Genomic DNA, 25,655 nt, shown 5'->3' with positions numbered 1-25,655 from the left:
GAATCCATAATCATTTATGAGATGATAATAAGCCTGCCACTTCTTTTGCCAGAACCTTTCAGATTCAGTGTGGTTTCAAGAGCCATTAGCTATCTGAGGAAACAGGTCTGTGTTGTTGGAAGGATTTTGTAATTAATTTTTTATCATGGTAAAATACACATAATATAAAATTTGCCATCTTAACCATTTTTAGGTGTGCAGGCCAGTGATATTAAATACATTCACCTTGCATGCGACCATCATCACCACCTATCACATAACTCTTTTCATCTTGTAAAACTGAAACTGTCTCCATTAAAACAACAACTCTCCTTTCTTCACCCACGGGCCCTGACAATCCCCATATACTCTCTATCTGTGTGGTTTTGACTCTTCTGAGTACCTCACATAAGGAGAATCACACAGCCTTTGTCTTCTGGCTTATTTCACTTAGCATCATGTCCTCAAGATTCATGTGTGTTGTAGCGTATTGCAGGCTTTCCTTCCTCTCCAAGGCTGAATAATATCCCATTGTGTGTATGAACCGCACTTCACTGCGCTTACCCATTTATGTATCAGTGGACACTGGGGTCGCTTCCATGTTTTCTGGTCTGTACGTTTTTGAACTGTTATTTAAGAGTCAGGTTAACTAAAAGTTGTCCTTATGGTTTGTCTCTTAGAGACACAGCCTTTAGTAATTTTTGAATTTTTAAAATAATTCTGCTCTTTTATGTCAGTCACATAGGTGAAGTTTTATAGCTTACTATTTATAATATTAAAGAAAAATGAACACATCTATTCCAGATTGAGCTTGTCAGTTTCCTCACTCTAGTTATCAGCACATGCTAATGACTGAAATATTAAATACCTGAGGGACACCTTCAGCATTGAGTTCTTTCAGTTAATGTCTATTTCTTCCATAATTAGTTGATACATTTTTCAGCATAGTTTTTCTATTTGAAAAATCACCATTGGATTGAAGCCAGTGCATTATCAGTGTTGCCAGCAATTTAAAACACCTTCCTCTAAGTTACCATTACGTGCCTAGTCAACTGATAAAAATATACAGAATGATGACGCCCAGCCCTGGAAGGTGTGTCCGGTCAGGGGATGGTTGGGTTATGTGGCGCCTGTTGAAGCATGCAGTGCCTTAAACAGCTGCCACTGGGCTTCAGAAAACGCTGCATTCTCAGCTAATGCACAGACAGTGACAGTGGCACCAGGTGCCCTCAGCCTGAACCAGCTGACCACCTGCTGGCTGGGCACACCAGGGTCCTTGCGCTGCTTTCCCTGTGAAAACAACTTGAAAGGCCAGATGCAGTTTTTTAAAGCACATTTGTGTGTGTGTGTGTATTCACAAATGGTTGAGTTAGTTAGGATGCGCAGATGTCAACATTTAAATGAAAACAGAAACCCAGAAGTGTGAGCGGAGTGCTGAAGGCATCTCTCGCCTTGAGGACCGAGTGAACTTGAACTTCAGTTTGGGGACTTGTATTGGGCACAGGAGTAAAACAAAGTCCAGGCTTTGCTTAAGGTGATGATCTAGGCTGCCACTGGGCCTCGAGCTGGGACACGGAAGGGCCACCAGGCGCAGACGAGTTAGAAACCAGAGAACCGTCACCAAGCGGGGAAGAAGCAGGGAGGGGTGAGCCGGGAGACGGGCCTCGACACGTGCACACTGCTGTGTATTCAACAGGTGACTGACGAGAAACTGCTGTGCAGCACTGGGGGCCCTACTCGGTGCTCGTGGTGCCCTAGCTGGGAAGAAATCTGAAGAAGAGGGGCTGTATATATAGGGCCTCCCAGCGGCTCAGTGGTAAAGAATCCGCCTGCTAATGCAGGAGATGCAGGCTCAATCCTTGGGTCGGGAAGATCCCCTGGAGGAGGAAATGGCAACCCACTCCAGCATTCTTGCCTGGGAAATCCATGGACAGAGGAGCCTTACAGGCTGTGGTCCATGGAGTTGCAGAGTTGGACACGACTTAGCGACTAAACAACAATAATATATATATATGTACATATTCACTTTGCTGCACAGCAGAAACTGACACAACATTATAAAGCAACCATCTTTGTGACCCTTTGGACTGTAGCCCACTGGGCTCCTCCATGGGTTTTCCAAGCAAGAATACTGGAGTGGGTTGCCATTTCCTTCTCCAGGGGATCCTCCTGACCCAGGGATCGAACTCAGGTCTCCTGCGTCTCCTGTATTGCAGGCAGATTCTTTACCCACTGAATCATCAGGGAAGCCCTTAAAGCAACTGTATTTCAATTAAAAAAAAAAAAAAGAAAAGAAACCAGTAAACTAGAAACAACCTTAGTGTTGAGTGAGGTGCCCCTGAAAATCCACGCCTATAAGCTCAGGAACATCTGATGCCCGAACTATCACATCAGTGTGCCCTGGGATACGAGGCTGAAAACTTGCTCTAAAGTCACCCAGACCTGCTGACATCTCCAGGGTCTGTCAGGGTCAGATGGTGGCTGGAGAACCACTTCCAATCCCATCAGACACGAGCCTGCATTTGAAAAGAGTAACACGTAGTGTGACAAAAACAAAATACAGTGACCCCAGGGTCTTAAAAATTCTAGCTGCAAACAGCTGAGATGCTGGAATTGTCAGCCGCAGATAGACGGTCATGCTTAGTATATGCTGTAAAGGGAAAGACTTTAAAGACTTGAAAATACTTACTAAAGCGGTTAAAGACATTTAAAAATCGCCATATTTGTGTAAGAATAAACTCCCCAAAATAAAACAACTGAAATTCAGAATCTGTATGGATTTGAGATCTAATTACATGCAGAAAATGCCTAGAATGTAGGTGAGAGGAAAAGAGATGGAAAATATGAGAAATTCATGAAATGAAAGAATAGGAAGATCTAATTTACATCTGTGTGAGTTCATAATGAGTGGAGAGAGAATGGAACAGAGACGTTAAATTAATAAGTCCAGCCTGATAATTCTGTAGCCTCTAGAACTGTGAGAGAGTAAACACGTCTAAAGCCACCCAGCTTTTTGTACTTTGTTGTGACATCCCTGGGAAGTTAGCGTGCCCACGTGTTTGGGAATTAAGAGACATACTTCCAAACAGGTCATAAGTCAAAGAAAAAATAAAAATGAAAGTTAAAAATGCTTTGAATTAAATGATAACGAAAATACCGTGTATCTAAGAGATTAAACTTACGCAACAGTAGAGCAGTATTCATAGTCTAAGTTTATAAATCAAGAAAGAAGGAAGGATAAAAATAAATGAGTGAAATATCCAAGATAAAAAGTTAGAAGAATAAAAAAAGATTCCAAGAATGTAGAATGCAGGACATAACAAAAATAAGAGCAGAAATCAATGAAATAAAAACAAAAATTGAGTAGCAAGTACTGAGGAATCTCAGAAACATAATGCCAAATACTTGAAGAAGCAAGTTGCAGAAGAACCAAGTAATATTCCATTTGCAAAGGTATTTGAAACAAAACTAAACGCGTTGTCCGGGGTAAAACATTTCCGGTGGCGTCTATGTCTGAGCCCGAAGGGGCTGGCGGGGCCGGAGCAGGAGGGCGGCGGAGCGGGGCGGCGGAGCGGGGCGGCGGGGCGCGTCTGTCAGCCTCGCGGCGCGTGTCCTTCCACGCACTCCCGTCACATCCTCTGCCCGTTTCCCTAACAAGGTGATTGCGGACATGGAGGCGCAGGTGCACAAGCTGAGAGAGGAGCTGGTCAGCGTGAACTCGCAGCGGAAGCAGCAGCTGGTGGAGCTGGGGCTGCTCCGGGAGGAGGAGAAGCAGAGGGCCGCGCGGGACCACGAGGCCGCGGTGAGCAAGCTGAAGGCCGAGTCGGAGAAGATGAGGCTTGAGCTGAAGAAGACCCACGCGGCCGAGACGGAGCTGACGCTGGAGAAGGTAGGCGGCTGGGCGGTGGGAAGCGGGCCGGCGTGCACGAGGCCCAGGCCGCCGCCTGGCCTTCCCGGCTCACCTCTCGGGCGTGGCCTGGAGCCGGCCCCCAGTTTATAAGCCTTGCAGGTGCGCGGTCTGCAGGTCTCAGGCTTCCCTAACACCCCTGTCTCCCGGGGAGGGACAGATGGAACACCCCCTGCCGAGTGACGAAAGACGCGTCGAGCATCACCCTGGGCGGGAGTATGTGGGCTCTGGCGTTGAGTGGAGGCCCTCGAAAGGGCTGGGCTTTGTCCCCTGTGAGCAGCGGAGGCCGGGGGTTCACTTCCGCTGAGGGCAGAGCTGGACGCAGGGAGACCAGTTCAACCACTGCAGGCATGCGGGCGGGAGGTGACCGTGCTGGGGTGGCCAGGGGCACGGAGGGCGGTGACCGGCCCCGTCCCCTTGGGGCCCGGGTGTCCGCAGCGGGGCTCAGGGTTTGCTTCCGGCCCAGACGTGTCGGGGCGGCGAGGGGCAGAGGGCGCGCGCTGAGCGGGTCGTCCAGGGCGGCTGCATGGCGGCGCGCTGGAGCCGACGGACACTCAGCCTCAGTCCCCTCTGCTGAGAGGCAGGGGAGCGTCCGAGCCTCAGGGACACAGCCGGCCGCGGGGCCTTCGTGCACCCAGTGGGGTCGCGGGTGGCCATCCCGTCAGAACGGCACAGTCAGAGCTTTGAGGCAGAGTGCAGTGTCTGGGCCAGGGCGTCTGCTGCGGGGCCATCTCAGCCTCTGGCCACAGCGAGGGGGACCATGCGGACAGAGCCGCCACCCCACCCCCGCTCCTTGCCCCGGGAAAGCTCCCGCCCCCGCCGCTCATCGCCGCCCACCGGGCAGAGTGTCTCTAAGGACACAGGCTTTGATGGCCTGGACACCGTGTGCCCCGAGGGTTAAAGTCCAGATAGTGAAGCCAGACTTAAAACAGGCATCTGAGGCCTCCGTTCTCTTGAATCAGGTGTCCACATTTTAATAAAATGTGGTTCTTTTCAATAAAAGCAGAAAGTTTTCAAGTATAGGTTTATATGTGTTGCTAATTTATAGATACAGGTTATAGATAATAGTATTGGACACCGCCAGTAACTTATTTGGCCAATATTTCTGGAATATCTTCTGTGTCTGAGGCATTATCCCAGCACTTGGGAGCCACGTAGAAAGGCGAGAACGAGAGGCCCCTGTGCCTGAGGAGCCCGTGGGCAAGGACGGCTGCGGGACACGCAGGGGCTGTGAGCAGGGCACGGTGAGCGGGGGAGGCGCGCTGGAGTAAGGGCGTCCGGGGCACCCCTGGGACAGGTGAGATTCACCTGGACGCCACGACGCGGGGCTGGGGCGAGCAGGCGCTGAGCCGCACCGTGATGGACGTGTATGTGGCCGGGTGGCCAACGGGGCGGCGCGGTTCCAGCCGGGCCTGACCAGCAGGCCCGCCGAGCTCACACGGCACTGGTCTTAGCCCCGAGCTTAAACCCCGAGGTCACTCAGGGCTCCTTTGCCGTGAAGTGTCAGGACCCAGTGGGCTGTTAGGAGGCTCTTCTGTCAGCGTTGGCAGGACCAGCGCAGAGGAGGGGTCAGTCCAGGAGGGGCCCCCAGGGCGCCTCGAGGTGCCTGAAGGTGGCGACCCCACCGGAGGAGGCGCGTCTCAGAGTCGGCCCAGCGGGCAACCGTTCCGTGCGAATCCCGCTCTCGGCATTCAGGAGCGGCCCTGTCGGGGCCTCTGGTCCGGGAGAGGATGAGCTCCGTTCGGGCCCAGTAGTGATGTGGATTGGAGGAGCGTTTGTAGACGACCCTCAGGAGGGCCGGACGGAGCGGAGGCTGCAGCGCGGGGGCTGGGGAGCGTACCCCCAAACCACCAGCCGTGCTGGACTCGTGAAGTTGGGGAGGAGACAGGGGTTGTGCAGAGGAAGAGGAGAAAAATGTTTTTTCCTGGAAATAGCGGCAGAGGCGGTTTGGGAGGACGCTTATCAAGGATGTGACAGAAAATCAGGAAGGCCGAGCGGGGAGGAAGGTCCCGGATTTGGAACTGAGAACCGCTGTGACCGGGGGCAGAGCACTGCAGGCGGCGGTGTCGACTGAGCGCGGCCTCGGGACCGTGGGCAAGGCGGGGGCGCTCGGGGACGGGGCGCCGCAGGAAGGAGAGGTCCACAGAGTGCAGGAGTCAGGGTTTGGGCTGAAAACGTCTGGAGACACACGAGCGGAGGAGGAGCCTCCTGGTGGGACTGTGGATCCTGATGCTTGCGGCCGGGATGCAGCTGTGAGCCGACTTCAGTCCAGCCGCGCGGACAGCGGCCAGGCCTGGGGGCTGCCTCCCTCGCTGCCTGCAGGTCTCTGCCCGGGGAAGGCTCCCCGTCCCCTCACCCTGCTGTCCTCTCCGCTCGGTAGAGCATCAGGGCAGGCGGGCCGCCCAGGCCGAAATTCTTCTATTTTTTTTTAAACATTTTGCTTTAAAAGTTATCTAAATTGATGCAAAAATTAATATCTTCATACTAAAAATTTTGTCAACATTTCCATTTTTCCCCTTAGTTTAAGATCCCAGTAGAATTACAGGGTCAAATTGCTTTTCAACAACGTTGTACTAATTTATATTTTTCCCCACAGAATATCCGTTTCATACAGCCAGTCCTTAGTATTAATACTCTAATTTGGGGGCAGGGTGTTAGTGAGAAACATTTATTGTTTCTGATTTCATATTTAAGAGTGAGACTGGATGTTTACAGCAGATCTTTTAGTCACATTTCATTTCCTGAGAATTGTGTGTTCATGTCCTTCAGCTCTTTCTCCTCTGTTGATGTCCTGGCATTGTTCTCATCACCTTATATAAACTTCGTATTTAGGATGATAAAATTCTTGGTGGCAAGTATTTTTGGTATTTGCCTTTTAATTTTGTCCTTTGATTTTATGAAACACAAAAGTTTTATTTGTATTTAGTATACTCTATCAGTTCCTTTGTGAAATCTCCAGTATAAGCAGTGGCTTTAAGCTTCACAATTTGATATCTTAAAATATATGAACACATCACACATTTTGCACACTGTACTGAATTTAAAAAGCTCTTGTGAAATTGACATGGTACTTACAGGCTTGGGCTCCTGGTCTATAATTTTAATGGCATCTGAAGGACTGTACTGGAATTCTGCCAGGCGGAAGTCACCAAAAGGCCTGGAGCAACAACTCAGCATCTTTTTCAAATTTAAGAAAAGCTCCATATGGTGTAATTATCCAAAGCTAAGGTCACAGAAACTACTTAAACCTTTGAGATTTATAATTAAAGGATTAATATTAACTTATGAAGACATTGTCATTTTGGCTTAAAATGGATTTCTGATCTCAATTCTGTTCTTTTTACTTTGATCTTTTCCCCAAGTTTTTCCTTTGCAAAGAAAGTGAAGTTTGTGTCCTTAAAATGTTAAATTAAATGTTATTCTCAAACAGTTCAGATTTGCAAAAACTGTTCGACACACAGTGCCCAGCTTGACCCTCTCGGAGCTCGGGCGTCAGGGGGCTCCCGGTGGGTGTTTCCCAGGCATGTGCCCCGCAGCTCGGGCGCTGGGCTCTAGCGATGCCTCTGAACGTAACAGGCAGTTAATCTAATACAAAAGAAAAAACCTGAGCAGATGGAAACTTGGAAAACTTAGTTCAGTTCAGTCGCTCAGTTGTATCCCACTCTTTGTGACCCCATGAACTGTAGCAGACAGGCCTCCCTGTCCATCACCAATTCCCAGAGCTTACTCAAACCCATTTCCACTGAGTCGGTGATGCCATCCAACCATCTCATCCTCAGTAGTCCCCTTCTCCTCCGGCCCTCAATCCTTCCCAGCATCCGGTCTTTTCCAGTGAGTCAGTTCTTCACATCAGGTGGCCAAAGTATCGGAGCTTCAGCTTCAGCATCAGTCCTTCCAATGAGTATTCAGGTCTTTAGTATTCCTTTAGGATTGACTGGTTTGACCTCCTTGCAGTCCAAAGGACTCTCAAGAGTCTTCTCCAACAGTACAGTTCAACACATCAATTGTTTGGCACTCAGCCATCTTTATGGTCCACTTCTCACATCCGTACTTGACTACTGGAAAAAGCATAGCTTTGACTATATGTTGGCAAAGTAATATTCCTGCTTTTTAATATGCTGTCTAGGTTTTCGTAGATTTTCTTCCAAAGAGCAAGCATCTTTTAATTTCATGGCTGCAGTCACCATCTGCAGTGATTTTGGAGACCAAGCAAATAGTGCCTGTCACTGTTTCCATTTTTTCCCCATCTATTTGCCATGAGGTGATGGGACAGGATGTCATGATCTTCATTTTCTGAATGTTGAGTTTTAAGCCAGCTTTTTCACTCTCCTCTTTAACCATCATCAAGAGGCTCTTTAGTTCCTCTTCACTTTCTGCCATAAGGGTGGTGTCATTTGCATATCTGAGGTTATTGATATTTCTCCTGGTAATCTTGATTCCAGTTTGTGCTTCATCCAGTCCTGCATTTTGCATGATGTACTCTACTTATTAACATTTAGAATTTTAAGGTATCTTCAGTTGCCTCAATTGTAAGCCCTCTTTGGGTGGTAATAGGGGCTATGTCTTATACACATGTGATGAGAGGAGCTGTATGTCCCTCCGAGGCTCAGTTTTACACCAGTGTCCAGCTCTCTCCTGCTTCTGATTCTCATGTGATGCACCTGTTTCACAGGGATTCCACGAAGTAAATACTGGAATCGTTTCTGGGGTGTTTGCTTATTAAGCAGAAATAGCAGCATGTCTGTCATCATTCGAGCTTGAATACTTAACATGGTCAAGGTCTCACCGCCCCCACATGAGTGGGACCGCAGAGTCTGGCATGTGGACGGAGGAGGGCAGCGTGCCGGGTCTCCCGAGGACCTTCTGCACCTCCCCCCTCCGCCCTGCTGCCCCAGGCAGAGCACTCCTGCTTTCTAGCAAGTCTGGAGAGCCCGTCACAGTCTGCGTGCCTAAGCTAGACAGCTGTCTTACCAGGAGAAAATTAAAAGGCAGCGTCTTTTATGTTAGGGGTTATTTGAAAATAACATCTAGAATTATAAATAAATCAGTTTGTTTTAAAAGTAAACGTTTAAAATTTCCAAGTCCCCCTTTTCATTCTGTGGCCCAGCTTCCCGATGTGCTGACTGTACCAGTAGCGATGGGAGCACCGCCGTTCACCGGACGTTGCTGGCTTTATCCTTTGGGATGTTCTTGAGGGAAAATTTTTTCACCTAGGATGAAGGAAAAATCTCTTAGATCAGTGCAGCAAAAGGTAGTTATTGACCTGAGAAGTTGCTGAGAGGAGAATAGTGTATTTGCCATCTTCAGAGAGTGACGTTCAGACTGAGGAGCGGGCGCCAGTATCCGTGCGCAAGGGCTTCTGGGTGTGTGCTCGCCTCTTGTGAGAGGAGGCGCGTGGCGAGCAGACGGGCGTCAGGCGTCGGGTGTCCGGCCTGAGGTTGCGGAGGAGTCGGCACAGGACAGCGGACGGCCCTGGGCCGAGAGCCAAGTCTCGTTCTGGCCATCGTTCATCACGAAAGGGAAGCAGTTATTCTGGGTGAGGCAGGGCTTCCTGATTCAGTATCATGAGGATTAAACATGATTTTAAGTGATCAGTTAATTTAATTGAGTACCTTACAAGATACAGTAAAAAATAATAGTAACTGTACATGACCAGGAAAGGTTTAATTGGCTTAAATAAACCTCTTCGTCTTCACAAGTAATCAAGGAAATACTGAGACAAGAAGCTACTTTTCATGTATCAATTAAGCATGTTACTATTACTATAAATAGAACCAAGTATTCTTTTAAAATAAGGGTACAAAATACTGAGGGTGCAGTGAGTAAATATTCTAAAGTGCTGTTACTGAGTATAAATTGCTACAACCTTCCTGAAAGCCTTCAGTAGCCTATGTTAGTAAGTTTAAAAATATCTATGCCTTTTGATCTAGTAATCTTTTCTGGTTACCATAATATCAATACTAAAACCTGAAAATGATATCCCTCTAAGCACAAATTAATCTCACTCATGAATATTGTGAAAAGATCCAACGAAATACTAGGCAATTGAGGTTAGTATTGCATTTAAAACATCATGTAATAGAGTATTAAAAAGCAAAGACATTACTTTGCCAGCAAAGGTCCATATAGTCAGAGTGATGGTTTTTCCAGTAGTCATGTACAGATGCAAGAGTTGGACCATAAAGAAGGCTGAGTGCCAAAGAGTTGAGACTTTTAAATTGTGATGCTAGAGAAAACTTTTGAGAGTCCTTTGGACAGCAAGGAGATCCAACCAGTCCATCCTAAAGGAAATAAACCCTACATGTTCATTGGAAGGACTGATGCTGAAGGTAAAGCTCCAGTTCTTTGGCCACCTAATGTGAAGAGCCAACTCTTTGGAAAAGACCCTGATGCTGGGAAATATTGAAGACAGGAAGAGAAGGGGATGACAGAGGATGAGATGGTTGGATGGCATCACCAACTCAATGGACATGAGTTTGAGCAGACTCCAGGAGATAGTGAAGGATAGGGAAGCCTTGCCTGCAGCAGTTCATGGAGTCTTGGACATGACTTAGCTACTGAACAACAACAGCTTACCATACTACACACCCGGCTCCTAGACTTACCATGACCACATGAGATTATTCCAAGAATACAAAAATGGCTTGATATTAGGAATGCTATTAGTGTAATTCACTATATTGATAAATCAAAAGTGAAAAATTGAATGAAGTCTTCTCCATATTCTTTACAGTGAGCCCAAGCTTCTGTAAAAAAGAATCCTCAAACCGTGGACTAGTAAAATTGGGAGTTTATTTTGCTCTCTCATCACATTCTGGTTCAGGGTGGGAGCCAGTGGTTCCGTCCCAAAAGGTCATGGAGGGCCAGGCTGGCTGGTGGCATGGCTCTGTCGTCTCCAATGTGGAGCCTCCCTCTGCCTTGAGTGGTTCCTGCATCACCAGTGCTCAAGCAGCAAGAAGGGGCAAGGAGGACGAGGACAACCGATGTGCTTCTCAGGAAGTGCGACGGCAGCTGCCTCTCACTCCCATCAAACCGCACTGGAGAAATCCTAGTCCTGGGCTGCTGCAGGGGAGCAGGGGCTTGTGAGCGTGTGTGCAGAGGGCTACTGTTTCAGAAGAGAAGCATGGACGCTACGGGCGATTAGCAGGCAGTGGCACGTTTGTAATACTTCAGCATTTGACACCTACTCTGTGTGTAGTGATCCTGGAAGCTTGCTCTAGCAGTGAACGAACAGCCAGAGCTTCCTGCCTTCTCAGAGCTCACACTCCAGCAGGAGACACAGACCCTAAACCACAGAATTTTAAAAAGGCCTGAGTGGACTTCCCCGGTGGCTCAGTGGTAGAGAATCCGCCTGCTAATGCAGGAGACATGGGCTTGATCCCTGGGTCAGGAAGATCCTCAGGTCGGGAAGATCCCCTAGAGGAAGAAATGGTAACCCGCTCTAGCATTCTTGCCTGGAGAATCCTATGGACAGAGGAGCCTGGCGGGCTACAGTCCGTGGGGTTGCACAGAGTTGGACACGACGAAACGACTTAGCACGCGTGCTCCTGAGATGAAGGAGGAGCAAGCCATACGTACGCTTACATTTAGGGGAAAGGGAATATGCTCATTCATTTCTTTGCTAGATGGTTTATATGTGATTTTGAAGTTACATTCTTCAGTTCCTCCATTGTGCTCCTCATTGTCACCACTCTAGGCTGAGCAGTGATGTGCAGAAGTCCCCAGCGGGTTGCTGTTGTCCTGCCCCTAAGCCTGGGGGCATCTTCAGCCTCCTGACTGTTCTGCCCCTGGGAGACAGAGTCACAGGACAGGGCGCATGGTCCTCAGCCTTGTGTGACGCTGGTAGCAGCCGGATTGTGACCTCAGCCGCCGCCTGCCCACCAGGGTGGGAGGCTGTGCCCCAGGAGCATCAGAGCAGAGCTGGAGCTGTGCCTCTCCTGAGCCTGCTCCCCGCTCTCGGCCACTCCTGGGTCTTCATGAGGCAAAGGACATGTGGGCTTCTCTGACTTTAGACTCCTTGGGTCTCAGGGAAAGTCAGGCCGGGTGTCTGATGGGGCTGAGGGGAGAGTGTGGTGGCTCCCCTGAGACAGAGCAGGGTGGGAGTCTGCAGCCCCTGAGGGACCCTGGACCATCTGGCCTCAAAGAGAAGAAGGTAAGATGGAGACCCAGGGCGGGAGTCGTCCTGAGAGACAGATCTCAGCACTGGGTGTGCCGGGCACTGGCCGCCCCAGCCCTGTCACCTCAGTATTTTAAGGCGGTGTTCAGTTGCTCAGCCGCGTCCCGCTCTTCGGGACCCCGGGGACGGCAGCACGCCAGGCCCCTCTGTCCTTGCTGTGGTATTTATTGAACTGTTTTTCTAATTTCATATTCAGTCATTTATTGTCTTACCATTGAATTTTGAGTGTTCTTAATGTATTTCAGATACAAATTCTTCATAAGATTTATGATTTGAAAACACTTTCACAGTCAGTGGCTTCTCTTCTTTTAACAGTATTTTTCAGAGCAGAAGTTCCTAATATTTATGTAATCCAGTTTATCAATTTTTTCTTTTAAGGTCAGGCTTTTGGTGTCATTCCTAAGAAATTTTTGCCTATCATAATGTCACAGGGATTTTCTCCTGTTTTCTTTTACAAGTTTTATATTTGTTTCTGTGGTCCATGTGACTGGTGCAAGATGTAGATTGATTCCATATATCAGCACTGTTTGTTGAAAAGATGATTTTTTTTCCTCTGTGAATCAGCTTTGCAGCTTTGTTGAAAATCAGTTGGCCGTCCATGTGTGCCGTAATACTAGACTCTCAAATTTTGTTCTTTTGGCATGTATATCTTTCCTTCACCAGTGCCACGCTGTCTTAATTATTGTAGCTTTTATAGTCAGTCTTGGAGACAAGCAGTATGGGTCGTCCAACTTTGTTCTTTTTCAGAATAGTTTTGCTCACGGTAGTTCTTTTGCGCTTAGAGTCAGTGAAATGAATTCTGCACAGAATCCTGGGACTTTTCAATTGTATTAAATCTATTTCTCAGTTTGGAAAAAAATGAAATCTTAATGATATTGAGTATCCCAGTCCATGAACTCAGACTGTACTGTCATTTATTTAGTTTTCTTTATTGTCAAGAAAAAGAAATGCAAAAAAGCAAAATGGCTGTCTGAGGGAGCCTTACAAATAGCTGTGAAAAGAAGAGAAGCGAAAAGCAAAGGAGAAAAGGAAAGATATACCCATTTGAATGCAGAGTTCCAAAGAATAGCCAGGAGAGATAAGAAAGCCTTCCTCAGCAATCAATGCAAAGAAATAGAGGAAAACAACATAATGGGAAAGACTAGAGATCTCCTCAAGAAAATTAGAGATACCAAGGGAACATTTCATGCAAAGATGGGCTCGATAAAGGACAGAAATGGTATGGACCTAACAGAAGCAGAAGATATTAAGAAGAGGTGACAAGAATACACAGAAGAACTGTACAAAAAAGATCTTCACGACCAAGACAATCACGATGGTGTGATCACTGACCTAGAGCCAGACATCCTGGAATGTGAAGTCAAGTGGGCCTTAGAAAGCATCACTACGAACAAAGCTAGTGGAGGTGATGGAATTCCAGTTGAGCTATTCCAAATCCTGAAAGATGATGCTGTGAAAGTGCTGCACTCAATATGCCAGCAAATTTGGAAAACTCAGCAGTGGCCACAGGACTGGAAAAGGTCAGTTTTCATTCCAATCCAAAAGAAAGGCAATGCCAAAGAATGCTCAAACTACCACACAATTGCACTCATCTCACACGCTAGTAAAGTAATGCTGAACATTCTCCAAGCCAGGCTTCAGCAATACATGAACCATGAACTTCCAGATATTCAAGCTGGTTTTAGAAAAGGCAGAGGAACCAGAGATCAAATTGCCAGCATCTGCTGGATCATCAAAAAAGCAAGAGAGTTCCAGAAAAACATCTATTTCTGCTTCATTGACTATGCCAAAGCCTTTGACTGTGTGAATCACAATAAATTGTGGAAAATTCTGAAAGAGATGGGAATACCAGACCACCTGACCTGCCTCTTGAGGAACCTATATGCAGGTCAGGAAGCAACAGTTAGAACTGGACATGGAACAACAGACTGGTTCCAAATAGGAAAAGGAGTATGTCAAGGCTGTATATTGTCGCCCTGCTTATTTAACTTATATGCAGAGTACATCATGAGAAACGCTGGGCTGGAAGAAGCACAAGCTGGAATCAAGATTGCTGGGAGAAATATCAATAACTTCAGATATGCAGATGACACCACCCTTATGGCAGAAAGTGAAGAGGAACTAAAAAGCCTCTTGATGAAAGTGAAAGTCGAGAGTGAAAAAGTTGGCTTAAAGCTTAACATTCAGAAAACTAAAATCACGCACCTGGTCCCATCATTTCGTGGGAAATAGATGGAGAAACAGTGAAAACAGTGTCAGACTTTATTTTTGGGGCTCCAAAATCACTGCAGATGGTGACTGCAGCCATGAAATTAAAAGACGCTTACTCCTTGGAAGGAAAGTTATGACCAACCTAGATAGCATATTAAAAAGCAGAGACATTACTTTGCCAACAAAGGTCCGTCTAGTCAAGGCTATGGTTTTTCCAGTGGTCATGTATGAATGTGAGAGTTGGACTGTGAAGAAAGCTGAGCACCGAAGAATTGATGCTTTTGAACTGTGGTGTTGGAGAAGACTCTTGAGAGTCCCTTGGACTGCAAGGAGATCCAATCAGTCCATCCTAAGGGAAATCAGTCCTGAATATTCATTGGAAGGACTGATGCTGAAGCTGAAACTCCAATACTTTGGCCACCTCATGGGAAGAGTTGACTCATTGGAAAAGACCCTGATGCTGGGAGGGATTTGGGGGCAGGAGGAGAAGGGGACGACAGAGGATGAGACAGCTGGACGGCATCACCAATTGGATGGACACGAGTTTGAGTGAACTCCGGGAGTTGGTGATGGACAGGGAGGCCTGGCGTGCTGCAATTCATGGGATCACAAAGAGTCGGACACGACTGAGTGACTGAACTGACTGACTGACTGACTGTCTTCCATCCGCATTTGCGGTTCTCAGCATACAGACGTTGCTTTAATTTTATTAGATTTGTGCCTAATCATTTCATGTTTTCAGCATTCTCATTTTTTCATTACCACTATCGAGAAGTACAGTAGAGTTTTTCAATAGTGATTGTGTATCCTGTGACCTTTTTAAACTCACTTATTTGCTCTAGTTACTTTTTTTGGTAGCTTCTTTGGAATTTGTATGTAATCAGATAAGTATTGTTTAACAGTTTTCTTTATGGAGGATTAATTTTAATTCAGTGAAGCAACCTATGTTAACATACTTTATTTCTCACAGAAGCATATTTTATTACTAGACTGATGAATTTTTAAAAATGACTTTTCAAAACAAACCTAACATATTTAGAGCCAGATGATGTCACATCAATCATGGAAAATGCATCCGGAATCCAGAGCATTTTTAATTTCCCAGTTTACTTTATTGTGTCCTCAGACCCGTATGTGGTTTTTAAATAACAATGATATCCATAAATTATAGGCATGTAATAGGTATATTGAATTGCCTCTTTTAAAGATACAAGTTATTCTTGATCTTATTAATCATTCTTTTTAAAAAGTGATTTAAAATTAGTAGTTTATGCACATATTCTAAATATTACATTAGATTGAAAGCCTCTACTACTTAAATATTACATAATTTTTGCAAAAACAACTATATTGAAATCAGACACAAAATATATTTCTCCTACACTTGAAAATTTGGTGGAAAAATATCAGTGTTTGTAATGTCATTTTCAGTGAATCAATGTCCTTTTTTAAAAACAATATCAGTTTGATAGTTGAGAAGTTGTTTTAAGTATTGGTATTCCCATAATTGTGTCTAAAAATCTAACTGTTGTGTCTTAAACTATGTGCGTGTGTGCTGTGCATGCTGAGTCATTTCAGTCGTGTCTGACTCTCTGCGACCCCATGGACTGTAGCCCATCAGGCTCCTGTTTCCATGGAGATTGTCCAGGCAAGAATACTGGAGCAGGTTGCCATCCCCTCCTCCAGGGGATCTTCCAGAACCATGAATGGAACCCTACATTGGCAGGCGGGTTCTTTACCACTAGCGCCACCTGGGAAGCCCATCTTAAATTACAGTACCCTGAAAAATATATTTTTTTAATTGATTAATTACATTAGGGTATGTTTTGAATTTTATTTTCTGAATATATATATGGAGACAGAGCAAACACTGAGCTGTATGTCCAAACACGTTCCTAGTAGATACACACATATGTGTGTGTCCACAAGCACACTAACCCATGTCAGTAACTGTACAGGCTTTATCAGTGCATTTACGGCCAAAACACTAGCTAACTGGCCAGGTGGAGAGTACTGTATGCCATTTTTAAAGTTTTTCACAATGCATTACAAATTATTATTGGAAGAAAGCAAAGCTACACTTCTAAGTGCATGCAGATGTGAATTTTGGCTAACAGGGCTGTTTTTAATATTCATCTATGGTATTTTCTTGGCAAAGAGAACAGACGTTTGTTCCCACTGCACGAATTTAGCAGCTCAGTAGACATCCTTGGACAGTCTAAGGAAGCAGCCCTGGGTTGTGAAAAATACCTCATAAAACCTCGGTGGCTTTGAGTCTTATTTGTGACGTTGCTTTTATTATTATACATTTCCTATTATTATTGGATGAGGAATTTTAACAGATTTTAAAATAAGATTTTAAAGATTTATAATTTAGGCCTCTAGTTCTGTTAATTGTTAAAATTCCAATATAGATTATGGTGTTTATTAGACCCAGATCACCTTATTAAATTGAAGGAAGTCTCATACGTTTTAGAGACTTCCTGTGAACAAGAAAGTATTAGAACTGTCATCCTTGGCCATAACTCATGGCCCACCTAGTCCTCTGCTTGGTGTCTGACAGCTCAAAAGGGAATGAACAGGTGGTGTGGACCCCCAGAGCTTCAGCTTCCTTAGTTTGTGGGTGAATGAGTCAGTGTGTATCTATCAGGCATTTACCGTATACTTAGCTCCGTGCTGATCAGGGGGAGGAGCGTAAACCTCCCTGCTTCCTGGGAGCTTTTGTTATAGTGGGAAGTGAGAGTGAAGTCATTTCCGACTCTTTTCGACCCCTTGGTGTAGCCTACCATGCTCCTCCATCCACGGGATTCTGCAGGCAAGAATACTGGAGTGGGTTGCCATTCCCTTCTCCAGGGGATCTTCCTGACCCAGGGATCGAACCCTAGTCTCCCGCATTGTAGGCAGACGCTTTACCGTCTGAGCCACCAGGGAAGATTTTTATCGTGGTGATAGTGAGAAATACAAGCATAAACGAGCCTACCTGTATGGTGATGGTGATGGTTTAGTCGCTAAGTCCTGTCCAACTGTCTATCTAAAACTGGGTATCTCTGCATGATAAAATTCTAGCTTAGGTACAACGCTGGAAATCTGAGGTCTGTGATAATCAGGGACTGTTTTATGGAGAAGATGGTCTTTGAATTGATACTAGATACAAATTTCTGAGGCAGTCCAGTGGGACAGCAAATGGCAAGCAAAGAGCTCAGAACATATTGGGGGGTTGTCAAGCAGTGATTATGAAAACTCTACTTATTAAAAAGTTAGAAGATTACATTGTAAAGCTTTTAAAGCTTTCTATTTACACTTACTAAGAAGTTGCTAAAGTGCAGAGAATTTCCATCCATCCATCACTCAGCTTCTCCCCAGGTCAGCACCTTACTTAGTGTGACCGTGGAAACCTGGAAATTAATGCTGGTAATGGCACCCCACTCCAGTAGTCTTGCCTGGAAAATCCCATGGACGGAGGGAGCCTGGTGGGCTGCAGTCCATGGGGTCGCTAAGAGTCGGACACAACTGAGCAGCTTCACTTTCAATTTTCACTTTCATGCACTGGAGAAGGAAATGGCAACCCACTCCAGTGTTCTTGCCTGGAGAATCCCAGGGACGGGGGAGCCTGGTGGGCTGCCGTCTATGGGGTCACACAGAGTCGGACACGACTGAAGTGACTTAGCAGCAGCAGCAAGATAGTTTGTATTTGTGCTGGTTAACTCCTGCAGACCCTCTCTGCGTTTCTGCAGCTTCCCACTGACGTTCCTCCTCTGCTGCCCCAGGGTTTAATCCAGGGTCTCCCACTGTACTCAGTTGTCAGCTCTTTTTCGCCTCCTCCAATCCATGACACATTCTCAGCCTTTCCTTATTTTTCATGTCTTGTCACTTTTGAATAGTACCAGTTATTTTGTATAATGTTTTTCACTCTGGGTGTATTTTATCTTGTTTCATGAGCAGACTGAGGGCCTGTGTTTTTGGCGGGAATCCTACGGAGGCGGTGTCATGCCGTCTCCAGTGCGTGGTATCAGTGATGTCGAGACGCTGTGTCCCTGGTGACGTTAACAGCGGTCGCTCGGTCAGGTTCTCTGTTGTAAAGTCGTTTTCCCTCTGTGACGGGTAACCTGACTTGAGGATCTACTCTGAGTCTGTGTGCAGACCATGCATCTCCCCAGACTTTCTCCCACCTCTTCGTCATCCACTGGTGAATCTTGGCCTGCGTTTTTTCACTCGGCTCTCCTTTGCAGTTCTGGCTTTAATTTCACTGAAGGTGGTGGGTTTTTTTTCCATTTTTACTTTTTCACATCATTAGCGAGAAAATACTAAAATTCAAAGATGGCTTTTTAAATGCAAGTTTTTTTTAGAGTAAGGAATCAAATCTAGAGGGAAATACAAGGAAACAACATGAAGCTGGAGGTCAGGTTTGTGAGAAAACAATGAATGCTGGGTTTGTCTGCCTCTTTGAGGGGAAACTGAATTTGACTCTACATTTTTTAGGAACAAATGTCAAGAGAGCATCACAATTAGAACAAGATTCAATGCAAAAAAAAAAAGATTCAATGGAATACAGTTTTAAAAGTCACTTGTTCAAATTCCTGGAATTGAAATCTTCAGATAAAAATTTACTAGGGGTTCTTCGTGTAAAGGAAATCAACCCTGAATATTCATTGGAAGGACTGATGCTAAAGCTGAAGCTCCAATACTTTGGCCACCTGCTGGAAAGAGTTGACTCATTGGAAAAAACCCTGATGTTTAGAAAGATTGAGGGCAGCAGGAGAAGGAGGCAACAGGTAACAGAGGATGAGATGGTTGGATGGCATCATCAACTCGATGGACACGAGTTTGAGCAAACTCTGGTGATGGTGAAGGACAGGGAAGCCTGGCGTGCCGCAGTCCGTGGGGTCACAAAGAGTCAGACACAACTGAGCGACTGACACTTTCACTATTTTTTTCCTCAGTGAAGAAGACAGCTTGTAATGTGGTTCATATCCTCAAAACATTCTCGAGGAACATAACATTTCTACAGGATATTTTCTAAAGATGGCAGTGTGCTGGGCATTCTTTTGTCATCGTTGTTGTTCAGTCAGTCGTGTCCAACGCTTTGTGACCCCCTGGACTGCAGCACGCCAGGCTTCCCTGTCCTTCACCATCACCAGAGTTTGTTCAAACACATGTCCATTGAGTTGGTGATACCATTCAACCATCTTATCCTCTGTCGTCTCCTTCTCCCACCTTCAATCTTTCCCAGCATCAGGGTCTTTTCCAATGAGTCAGCTCTTCCCAGCAGGTGGCCAAGGTATTGGAGCTTCAGCTTCAGCATCAGTCCTTCCAATGAATATTCAGGACTGATCTCCTTTAGGATGGACTGGGTGGATCTCCTTGCAGTCCAAGGGACTCTCAAGAGTCTTCTCCAACACCACAGCTTGACAGCATCAATCTCCAAAGGCTTAACATAGAATTGCCATGCTGCTGCTGCTGCGTAGTCGTGTATGTCATTTCTGACTCTGTGTGACCGCATGGACTGCAGCCTGCCATGCTCCTCTGTCCATGGGATTCTCTAGGCAAGAGTACTAGAGTGGGTTGCCAAGCCCTCCTCCAGAGGATCTTCCCAACCCAGGGATTGAACTCAGGTCTCCTGCATTGCAAGCAGTCTTTACTACTGAGCAACCAGGGAAGCCCATAGAATTACCATAGGACCCCTCAATTCCACTCCTAAGTATATCCCAAGAGAATTGAAAACACATGTTCGTGTAAAAGTGAAGTGAAGTCGCTCAGTCGTGTCCGACTCTTTGCGACCCCATGGATTGTAGCCCACCAGGCTTCTCCACCCATGGAATTTTCCAGGCATGAGTACTGGAGTGGTTTGCCATTTCCTTCTCCAGTTCATGTAAAAACCTATACACACATGTTCATAGCAACATTTATTTGCAGTAGTCACAAAGTAGAAACAACTCAATTCCCATCTAATGGTGATAAATGGACAAGTGTGGTATATCCATATAATTAGATGTTATTTAGTCATAAAAGGAATGAATTACTGATGCCTGCTACAAGGTGGATAAGCCTTGAAAATATTGTGCACATGAGAAGAGGCAGACACTAAAAACCACACGTCATATTATTCCATTTGTAAGAAATATTCAGAATAGACAAATTCACAGAGACAGAAGGTAGACTCGGGGTCTCAAGGCCTGAGAGGGGATGGAGAATGGCAGCCAATGGTGCAGGGCCTCCTTCAGGGCAGAAAGCACTCTGTACTAGACACACAGTTGTACAGCTTTGTGAATACAGTAAAAGTTGTTGCACGGTACACCTGAAAAGGGTGAACAGGATGGTGAATAAATTATATCTGTTTAAAAACGACAGTGGCTTATGGAAGCAAAGGCGACCAATAACACTGAGAAGGGAGCACGGCAAGGGCTGGGAGCAACTGTGAGGGAGGCCATCGCCTCCACACGGGGGGCTCCGGCCCTCAGTCCCAGGGTTGTCTGTGGTTCACTGGTAGTCACATCTCTCAATGCATCTTTCATTTGTCCCCGCTGCACTCTGAAAAATACATCAAAATTAAACATCTTTAAATGAAGACTTTCTATAGGAGAATCCATTTGGAAGTGTGTCAGCAGTTGGGTGCCCACGTTTGTGAAAGACATGGTAGAAAGGTAGATAAACATGCAAAGAGTTCAAGGCCATCATTTCCTTTGGTTTAATGTTCTGGGTTTCCCTAGTCCAACTTTCTTCTTCAGAAAGAGGCCCGAGGCTGGGATAACCCCCCCACTTCCTCTGTGTCCTCGCCACTTGTAGCTACATCAGGACTGGAAACAAAAGTCCTGACTGTCGCTCAGCTTCCTGCTCTGCTCTTCCGGTTCCTTCCAGTGGTCCTGGGGGCTCATCTCCCCCGTGACAGCTGTTCATCTCACTGCCTGTTCCTGAGCCTCTTAGGGATCCCACCGCACCCAGAATAAAATCCACATTCCTTGACCTGAGACACCTGGATTTGGCCAAACCCTGGGTGTTTGGGTCTGATGTCAGAGTTGAGTGGAAGACAAGCAGGACAGTGGATGCAGCCAGGGACGGTGCCTACCTGGGAGAGGAGGAGAGGTGAATTACGGGGAGGGCTAGGAGCTTTGGTCCAAGCCGTAAAGGGTGTGGCGCTTCTTCTTGGTGGATATTCCTGAAGCTCTCCTGTTGGCAGCTGCAGAGTCCATGTCAAATGTAGAAAAAAAGAGAAAACATTTTTTAGGAGGTTGTGCAAAGAAAACATTTCTTTTTTTTTACTCTTTCACTTCAAAATAGAAGAGAAGCAACACTGCAGAGTTAAATACCAAATTTATTTTTGTATATATTTAAATACCAAATATATTTAAACTTTGTAAATCAAGTGGAGGGGAATAGCTTTTGAGTATATTTTGGGTTAAAACATTTGTATTATACCTTTGACCAGTCAGGGAAATTTTAAAATTTAGTTTCTGCCTGTTTTGGCTAGTAAATTATTTAGTTCACATCTTTTGATTTTTTTGTACTTAAATATTCAGAAGGCTCGTGGCCGTTATAAGAGTCCACTGACGCACTTCAGAACAAAGCCCGGCTCACGGCACATGCGCATATGTTTCATTTGTTCTTTATTTGGAGTGAATTGAAAACCAATCATACAGTTCATCAGAAAAGCACTTAAAGGATTTTCATAGCTTTGGACTCTGAAGCAATTAACTATAATCTTTCCAAACAAGAGACAGTAGGAATTCTTGGAGTTTTTCCAAGTTCTGTTGTGAGATTACAGAACTAGAGATGAGTGTGTGTGACAAATGATAGGTGCTGAGCACAGCAAGATGCTGGTTTAGAATGTGAGCAAGGTAATGTGCGGACCTGAAGGAGACGGAAGAAAGGATACAACACAGGGTAACAGAAAACATGCCTCGAACCTGATTCTGCTGTGGTTCTGTCTGCACATCTGATAACCCCGCCCCCCGGGTAGGGGGGCTCCGGCGACGTGTTTCCTCACTTGCAGAGCAGGAGCTCAGACTGTGACCTGTGGTGGGTTCAGCCAGTTGGCGGCAGCACGTGGATGGTGTCTTGGATGTCCCAGCGGTAATTCACCTTGATGAGAATCTTTCATTCAAATACCTGTAAGAAGACACTGGGTGTCAAAGGTCTGAACTGAAGTGATGAAGCTATAACTTGGGTTTCTCTGGTGTCTCACTTGGTAAAGAATCTGCCTGCAATGCAGGAGACCCAGGTTCAATCCCTGAGTGGGGAAGATCCCCTGGAGAAGGAAATGGCAATTCACTCCAGTATTCTTGCCTGGAGAATTCCATGGAAGGAGCCTGGTGGGCTACAGTCTATGGGGTCGCAAAGAGTCGGACACAACTAAACAACTAAAGCGTATATAACTTGTCTTTTATAACCAAATACCTGGAGAGGCGACGAAAAGTGGCTTCTCCTTGATTGGGTCGTAGGTTGACAAATGCCTGAAGACCCACGGGGTAGGGTAAGGTGGGTGTTCTGTTGAGAACCCCAGCGCTAGAGAACGAGTGAGACTCCAGAGACCCCTGCTTTGGAAGCCCGGCCAGACCTCACGGCCAGGCTTCATATTCAGACACCAACTTGTCATCACCGGGGGCTGGACAAGTGATCTGGGAGCATCCCCCACTCTTGGCCACCTTGTCAGGAGCGTGAGACCCCCAGACCCATCATGGCCCCCACCGTCAGAGCCACCATGACCCTCTGAAAAGCAGTCAAATGGATCCTGGAGATTCGGAGTTGAAAGAGACCTGAGGACCATCTGGTCTGACATTTCTGGCCCTGAATGCAGACCCGAGTTCAAAGAGAGTTTCAGAGAAACTTCAGTTCTCAAGACAGGTTTTGACTGCCTTGTATAGTGCCTGATTATCTAACCTGTTCTTTTTCTATATTGTATATGGTGCCCAATTATATAATCTATCCTTTTTGTATATAATTGGAGAAGGCAATGGCACCCCACTCCAGTACTCTTGCCTGGAAAATCCCATGGACGGGGGAGCCTGGTCGGCTGCGGTCCATGGGGTTGCTGGGAGTCGGATAACCAAATATAAATTTGGTTTATAGATTCCCATGTTGATGTTTCTTCATTTGCTTCAAATTAAATGAAGAAACTGAGTCGTTTTCTTTGAGAAAAGAACATTCGCATGCGACTGGTCCCTCATTGTTTTAATGAGAACAAAAGCAAAACGTTCCACAACTTTTTGCGTGCAGCTACACGGCACGTTTAAGGCAGAAAAGCACCTTCATTAAACGCACACAAAAGAGGATCGTTCTGAAGTTCTTAGCGTCGGCTTGTGTAGGCTGCATTGTAAACTGACACGAAAGAGCCCCCATTATGGTTTGTGTGCTTTGGTGCCAGAAGGTTTGTTTCTTATGCTAAATTACTAAGTTCTGTCAGCTGCTGGGCTGTCATATAGAGATACAGTAAATCACATTACATTTTGTCATGGATTACACGGAGCAATAAATTTGGGAATAAAGATCAAAGTCGTTCCACAATCACATCTGAGTGTAGGAGGGATGTTTAACTTGTAGAAAACTGATTTAGGTGAAGCTGTTGCAGTTCTTGTGTGCATTTAAAATGAATTTGTGGATATTTGGTTGAAAATGAATCAGGATCAAATCCCAAAATGACTTTCCATATTTGTATTTAGTTCAGGGACGTTAAATTCTAACACCTAGCTTCGTGGTTTGAATTAGATAGATAATTACATGCCAGAGTGGTGGACTCAGTGTAAATTCTATTTATGTATTTTAATTGCTTCCATGAGTAAACCATAGATTCCAGTTTATATTTGTTTGGGGTTAGCACATAATTAGTTATATACTCTAGTAGTAATATTGCCTGACTCCTTGGAACTGACCGTTTTGCTTTTTGCTGAATTTAAAACCATTAAAAGTCAGCCAGCTTAAGATCGCTAAGCAACATTGATTATTTAGACCTTGGTGGTTATTACCTTTGTTCTGTGTTACCATAGAAACCCTTTCAGGTTATCAAAGTTGATGCTATTCATTCATTTGAAACAGCCAATCTCAACTTATTGGGTTCTTTTTACCGGGAAAAAAAAAAAAATCACAGTAGAAACGAGATGGAACATGGTGAGCAGAAACTGTGTGCTTTCTATAAGTTATGGTCCTGGTGCTTTTATTTAAGGAGGAGCCCTCAGTCACATCCTCACTTAGCCAGAACAGTGGTTCCCAAGTGCGCTGATTATCAGAAGCAACAGGAGAGCTTTTAATGCAGATTCCTAGGTCCTAAGCTCCTGGTGGTTCTGACTTCAAATAATATCTTTTTCTTTCACACTGATATCATTTCTCCTAATCTATTCCTTCATTGTAACCCTTTTTGAGGAAGTACTTCTCAATGCTGTAGATTATTCACAGACATTTAAGCTTTGCAAAATTATTTGTCACGATTTTGGTTTCTTATTTTGTTTCCTCTTGTTATCCTTTTATTGATGTGTTTTTCTCTAGTGAAATCTAGATTTACACTAGTACAATAATAAAGCTGAGAGCTGAAGAATTGATGGTTTTGAACTGTGGTGTTGGAGAAGACTCTTGAGAGTCCCTTGGACTGCAAGGAAATCCAACCAGTCCATTCTAAAGGAGATCAGCCCTGGGATTTCTTTGGAGGGAATGATGCTGAAGCTGAAACTCCAGTACTTTGGCCACCTCATGCGAAGAGTTGACTCATTGGAAAAGACTCTGATGCTGGGAGGGATTGGGGGCAAGAGGAGAAGGGGATGACAGAGGATGAGATGGCTGGATGGCATCACTGACTCTATGGACGTGAGTCTGAGTGAACTCCGGGCGTTGGTGATGGACAGGGAGGCCTGGCATGCTGCAATTCATGGGGTCGCAAAGAGTCGGACACAACTGAGCGACTGAACTGAACTGAATAATAAATCAGTCTGACAGTAGATATAGACAGATCACACCCAGAAACTGATACAAGGATTCAGACCTCCCCATTCCAAACGGGGTCAGGGTAACATGTGGGTGGGATACAGATATGACGGCCCACAATGCTGATTTTGGTCTGAAAAGAAAGAAAAGGCCAGTTGGTGAGTGAGTGCATCGGGTGGTCCCCAGGGTAGGGGGTCAGGCTAAGATGGGCAGCTTGGTGGTGACACTGCAGAGGCCTTGCTGGGGAAAACTGAACAGTTTGAAGAACTCATCCTCTGTAATGGGGCTAGGGTGGGGGCTTCCACAGAAAGCATTCTGTTGTTCTATAGATTCTATCTTTGGGCCCCGAGAACTTCTCAGGCTTTTTCCTGTGTCCTCTGATAGCATCGTGATGCTTCATAAGCCCAAGGTGCCCATGTTGGAACCACTGTTTTAGACCATCACTGTGAAAAGCCCAAAGCAAATACAGTTTTCAGA

At 45.6% G+C, this 25,655-nt stretch overlaps 1 protein-coding gene across 8 annotated transcripts in view; it reads left to right on the top strand.

Annotated features, from left to right (window-relative positions):
* The window catches only part of CEP112 (centrosomal protein 112), a 330,761-nt gene that overhangs the window by 221,675 nt on the left and 83,431 nt on the right, over positions 1-25,655 (top strand). For 7 of the 8 annotated variants that reach the window (XM_061393053.1, XM_061393051.1, XM_061393050.1 and 4 more), the window contains one exon: positions 3,638-3,868. In XM_061393053.1, coding sequence (XP_061249037.1) covers positions 3,638-3,868 — 231 coding nt within the window. Of the gene's footprint in view, positions 1-3,637; positions 3,869-11,751; positions 12,039-25,655 lie in introns of those variants that run through there. The other variant, XM_061393056.1, reaches the window with a different exon arrangement.

This window comes from Bos javanicus, chromosome 19, assembly GCF_032452875.1.
Source record: "Bos javanicus breed banteng chromosome 19, ARS-OSU_banteng_1.0, whole genome shotgun sequence".
Classification (NCBI taxonomy): Eukaryota; Metazoa; Chordata; class Mammalia; order Artiodactyla; family Bovidae; genus Bos; species Bos javanicus.
The sequence above is the reverse complement of the archived record's forward strand: the minus strand, read 5'-3'. Positions and strand labels throughout refer to the sequence as shown.